This window comes from Alligator sinensis, unplaced genomic scaffold (assembly GCF_000455745.1).
Source record: "Alligator sinensis unplaced genomic scaffold, ASM45574v1 scaffold933_1, whole genome shotgun sequence".
Taxonomy (NCBI): domain Eukaryota; kingdom Metazoa; phylum Chordata; order Crocodylia; family Alligatoridae; genus Alligator; species Alligator sinensis.
In genome coordinates this window covers 375,633-381,484 of record NW_005842542.1, presented here as the reverse complement: position 1 = coordinate 381,484, position 5,852 = coordinate 375,633, and the positions used below count along the sequence as shown (strand labels likewise).

Here is a 5,852-nt window from a genome sequence, read left to right as displayed (position 1 = left end):
GCTTTGATCAGGATGATCCGGGCCCCGGGCAGGCTGGGCTCTGCCTCCGGGGCAGGGGCTGCCTCGGGATGTTTTCCTCAGCCCCGATCAAGGGGAAGTGCGGGGCGCGGGGCCCACCCTGCCGCCACATCTCTGCCCGTGGAGGACAGGGGCTTTTTACTGAGTCTAAGGGGTTTAACTGACTCCTTTGATGGGTAGGTTCCTCTTCAGGCCGGCTTTCGCGTTGGACAGCGCTTTTTAAATCAGGAGGCCTCTTATCTGTAAGCAAGTCACCCGTCAGGGGAAACGCAGTGAGCACCCAGGCGGTTTTCCTAGTTGCACCCGGGGTTAAAATGCTGTCCTGGCACAGGGTAGTACCCACGGAGGTAATGTCTAGTTAATCTCCCACTTTCACTTCTTGGCCTCTTGATGGCTCAGATCAAGTGTGGTGGCTTCTCAACCTGGCAGGGGAAATGCCGTGTATCTGTGTCCAAGAAGGCAGTTTTCCTGAACCGCATTGCAGGAGAACCGCCCTTCTGGTGTGGTTTGGGACCCACCGAGGTGCAGTGGCTTTAATCCCAGTTCACGGAAAGGGGAGTCTCCTCCCTAGCTTGCTCCGAGCGCCTTATGGCTCAGGGCAAGCAAAACTCAGGGGCATCTGAACCCCAAGCCTCTAGGCTTGGGCCTGCAAGTAGGATGCCCACCAAAGGTTTTGGAAACATCTGAAGCCCCCGGTGCGGGTAGAGGATGCTTGCCGGTAGTAGGGCCACTTACGGTTCTGGACTCTTGGTTATGGAATTAGTTTTGGCTAATTTGGCCTCAGATACAAATTAAATAAAAATTAAATTCTCCCACTTTCACTTCCAGTGAGATCTTGGCTTTATGCTCACTTTATGGAAATGGGAGACTTCTCCCTAGCTTGCTCCTAGGGCGGTATGACCAGAGCCAACCCAAGCAAGGTGCAGGGCCCAGGGCAAATCAGCTTGTGCAGGGCCTCCAGCCCTGAAGAAGTGGCCACCCCCACTGGCAGCATCAGCATCAGCGGTGGGGGAAGGGGGTTGTGAGCAGCCGGCTGCAAAGCCAGCAGCAGCGGTGTAGAGTTGCTGTGGCCACTCTGCCCAGGTCCACAGGGCTGCCCAAAGCATGGGGCCTGGGGCGGTCGCACCAATTTACGTGCCCCTGCAGGGATAGCCCTGCTTATGGCTAAGGGCAAGCAAAACTCAGGGGCCTCCAAACCCCAAGCCTCCGGGCTTGGGCCTACACTAGGATGCCTGCCCAAGGATTTAGAAACATCTGAAGCCCTAGGTGGGATAGAGGATGTTTGCTGGTAGTAGGGCCACTTATGGTTCTTGACTGACTCATGGATTTGGAATTGATTTGGCTGATTTGGCTTGGAACACTAACAAATTTCAAAAAGAAAAAAAAGAGTTAAGCAACCAGCATTCTGTAGATTCGGTTTGGACAGCACATCCTGTGGACACCTGCTGGATCTGACAGACTCTTTCAGGTGGAAGAGGTTTGGGATTTAAGTTGTAACATCCCCACACACTTAGGGTTGTATGTAGGAAAGTGTGTTCTAGTTTCATATTGCTGTGAATCTTGTTTGTGTTGTATACTGTGCCTTTTTGAGGACTGGAAGATGACCTCCTCTCCCCTCATTGTCGTAAGAGTCCCTCCAAGGGACTCCAGGTTGGTGATTGGCTACACCAATCCCTCCAGGTTGGTGATTGGCTACATCTTCAGGTGCAATGACTACCTTTGAATTGATTGGTCTGCATTAGTAGTGTCAAATGATGCTGTTTCTGGTTGGGACCAGATGTCAGAAAAGTGGTTTAAGGGTCAGGCCACCTGGCCCTTAAATCAGGTGGTCTGTTTCTGCTCTTGGGGCTGCTGAAAGCTGAATTGGGAGCCAGAAAGCCTGCTTTCCATGGAGGAGGGTTCTCCCCCACTTCTTCACTGGAGAAACAAACTGAAGCTATGAGAAGGGAAAGCCTCAGGTTCAGGGAGAGAAAGTCTATCTTAGGGCTTGAGACCTCTGTTTTCTACCTGTTCTTTTCCTCTTTGTTTTTTTCTGGGTTTTGAGTGGGATGATGCTGGGGGGCATCAATCCCTGCAGCAAACTAGGCAAGGTTAGAGCCTGGCAGTTTTGTTGGCGTGCTCTGAGCCAGAGCTGAGAGCCTGGGAGGTTTCAGCTGCTGTTAGAACTTCTTTTGGGTTCAGCATAGCTGTGCACTGAACCCCAGCTGTGTGTCTTGCTGGCAGTTTTGGCCATGCAGGCCTTGAGTAGGATGATGCCATGAGTGTGAGTGTATTTATTCCCCAGTACAGACTGACCAGGAACTGGGTCCTGGTCGATACTAGCTCCTGTGTTGGGGATTTTGTGTCTCAACACAATGGGATAGCTGAGACTTGATGTCTAGGTTGCAGCCGTAAGCCCAGGCTCTTTTTGCTGTTCACAGCTGTTGCATTTCAGCCCACTTGTGTGGGGCTGAACCCCAGCCTCAGTGCTGTATAGGCCTGGCCGGCTTTTTGCCACCCAGTCCATGCCCAGTGAAATAGGCCTGGGCCTTCCTTTGTCCCCTTTGCAGTTTATGCCCCAAGCAAGCAGTGTGGTTGGGTGCTAGTTGTAGTTTAAGCCCAAGCCAAGATCAGCCCGGCTCCCCTTGTATTGTTTCATAGTTGTTGGTCTCAGCACAGCAGTGCAGCTGAGACTAAATGTCCAGGCCAAACAGGCCTGGCGCTTTTTCATTGTATGTTCAGGCCCTGCTGCAGGACAGACCTGAGTCCCCCTTTTATTGTTTTACAGCTGTTGTATCTCAGCATAGCTGTATTGTTGAGCCCCTCTGTACGTTTGATGCATGTCTGGGTCTGGCTTGAGGCCTGGCACGTTTTGTGCCTGGCACACGTAGCTCTGTGTCCTGACCAATCATCATGGTTGGTGCTGGTTGCAGTTCAGGCTTTTTTGCTGGCTTTTCTTTGAGTTCTCTTGCAGTTTCTTGCCCCAGCAGAGCTGGGATTAGGGCTAGAAACTTTGGGGTGCAATATGTTGATAAAAACTAGTTAACTTCTCAAAGCCACTACGTGGAAGTGGAGATCAGAGCTACAGCTTTGCAGGGAACAGTGAGGGGCCCTTTGCAATGCAGAAAGACCTATGCTCTCTAGCAGCTCCCTGTGGCGCAATAGACCCATGGTGCAGCTCATTGGACTCTCCAGTGTGGGTCCCCCTCTCCAGCCCATTGCTAAAGGACAGGTGTAGGAGTGCAGGCCCCCAGAACTACCCATTAGGGAACCCCAAGTCCCAGACTGCCTGGGTATGGGTAAAGCCTCCTCAAGATGGTGCCACCTATAGACTTTGTTTTGTAGTTTATAGCATTTTACAATTATAGTTAGTGTTTACTTTTGATTTTTCTTTATTCTTTGTAATAAATTTTAATTTTGTGTTTACACTGCTTGTGAGGGAAGGTTTGTTGGTTTTATTGGACACCCAAGTGATTCATGTTTCCCAGGTAGTCTGGGTAGGGATTTAAGCCAAGGTGAAATATATTTAGTACCCCAGAATTGAACTCAGCCCTTGTTGCTGCTGACAGGTGCTCAGCAGAAGGGTTACAAAGTAAAAAATGTAAAAACTACCAAGAACTTGCATCCTAGAGAGAGAGAAGAACCACACATTTGAGTTAAAGGACAATGCTGGCTTAAGAAAAGACAGGTTTAAACTGGCCATGAACAAATTTAGGCTGAAAATTAGGTGTAAAACTTTGTAGCATCCAACAGAAGCCTAGAAACTGACTTCAGTTTTAAAGGTATGAGTTTAGAAAGGAATTGTATGATATGGTTGATATTGTAGTGATAGAATGAAACTGTACACATTGACCCAGGAGCTGTCTTCCCATCATATGTCACATGTTCCTCCCTTCTTGTGACAAGAGTCCCTATTTTAGGATTTGGGTTGAAGGGACATATTTGGATTTACAAAGGAGAAGTGTCCACATAGCATTTACTAGTTAAAAATCCCAAAGCATCATTCCTTGATGTCTCATTAGAAAGAGTGCAGACCTAAGATCCCTTTCAGTTAAAGAATGCAAAGGGCGTATCTACATGTCCCCATACAGAGACACTGCTACAGCGTTGTGCTTTAGTACTTCCTTTTGGCGCGCAGTTAGATTTCGCCACTATGTCACTATAGTGGCACACTATAACCAGGGAGTGTGCCACTACAGTAACGTAGATGGGTGATCATATGTAGACCTGTACATCATATGGCGATGTAGCATGTTGCTACGTTGCTGTAGGGCAGCATGTAGACATGCTCAAAAAGAAAGGCAATCTCCGAAACCAAGCCATACCACTTCTCTTTCTTCTTGCCAATTCTGTGAGCAATGAGAGACTCTCTGTGGGGCTGGAACAATTACCTAGTGGTACTTTGCAATTTTGCATCTTCTTTGATGCAAACTCTGAGGTTCCACGCAATGGCCTCATGTTTTGACCCTGTTCCAGGATTCAGTGTAGGAAGGAATCCTCCTATTTTCTATTAGACACTTGCTAACAAATGGTCACATTATTGATCACTTCATATCCTAGAAAATCTTGTCTTTGATATGGGAAAAAGGGAGTAGCCTGTCCAAGATCTTTCTTAGACATCAGCTAAGCTTTTAGAGGCCATGAGAACTTAAATCTAAAGGTCAAGAGGGTTTTCCTCTATCTGATCAGAAATTAATAAGCTTGTAACACTCTTGAATATTAGATTTCATGTTTCTGAAGAGCCGTACAAGTGAACCAGATTCAACAGGCAGCCTTTGTGCTACTATCAGCCAAACATTTTTATAGTTCTCCAAGCATAAATTGCTGATCCAGTGATTAATATGAGCTTCTGCCAGCAGGTGGAGACAAAGGGAACACTTTAATCTGGACAAATCTCTCAATTTGAAATTTGGGGAAAAACAAATCGTTAGAGTAAGAAAATACCCAAGGGAGGGGGTTTTGTTTTGAGGTCTGTTTTGCATTTCCTAGTCATTGCATTTGCCAGTGCTTTTCAACACTGCAAATTGCCATGTGTCAGGAAACAGTTTAAACTAAGGGTCATTTCAGATGATCCTGAAAACGACCTCCTGCTGCAGTAAATACTGACATTGTTTAACGGGTTCCCTTACACTGGACACTGAGGTCTCAGATCAACCAAAGCACCACAAATGATCCAACTCACTTACAACAGGAGGAATAACTGATGTTAAGAAAAAACAATCACGGAAATAAGTGCGTTGCTCACACTACCTTCTTGAAACGGGGTTAATCTTAAAACTCAAACAACAAACAAATAAATAAAGAGTCACCGTGCCGGCGTAACCCGGGCGGGAAGGACTCCACCCTCCCAGCGGCAGGGAATAATAAAACAGGGACTAGCCAAGACAGCGAGCCCCTGGCACCGCCGTCCCGAGGTGACCTCCAGCCCCGCCGGTTGTCGTCTTTATGCTCCGTGGGCCGGGACCGCGGAATCACCGCTGTGTCCCGCAAAGCGCCCGTGCTCCTCAGTACCTCCGGCCCGGGGCTCCCTGCCCCGCAAGCGCCGCGGCTGCTTGTCTCGGAGCCCGCTCAGACCCTCCTCCCACCTCAGCGCCACTCCCCGAACGCGGCCTGCAGGCCCGGCCCACCCCTCTCCTGGCCACGCCCCTCCCACACTAGCCAGTGAGGGCGGAGTTTGCTGGGTGGGGGGTGCGGTGTGAGAGGGCGCCCAATGAGGCGCGGTGTTGTTGGTGTTGTGAAGGAGCGGGGGGCGGGGGTCGGTCCGGGTTGCTATGCGGCTGGGCTCGAGTCGCTGAGGACGGGGCGGCTGCGCGGTCCCCCCCGCCCCCGCCCTGAAACCGCTGGGGCAGGGGGGA

The 5,852-nt window shown here is 49.6% G+C and overlaps 1 protein-coding gene across 1 annotated transcript in view; it reads left to right on the top strand.

Moving 5' to 3' along the window:
• The first annotated feature begins 63 nt into the window (after positions 1–63).
• The window catches only part of CNEP1R1 (CTD nuclear envelope phosphatase 1 regulatory subunit 1), a 14,589-nt gene continuing 8,800 nt past the window's right edge, over positions 64–5,852 (top strand). Inside the window, exon 1 of the mRNA XM_025213618.1 lies at positions 64–194. Coding sequence (XP_025069403.1) covers positions 191–194 — 4 coding nt within the window. The 5' untranslated portion in view covers positions 64–190. The remainder of the gene's footprint in view (positions 195–5,852) is intronic.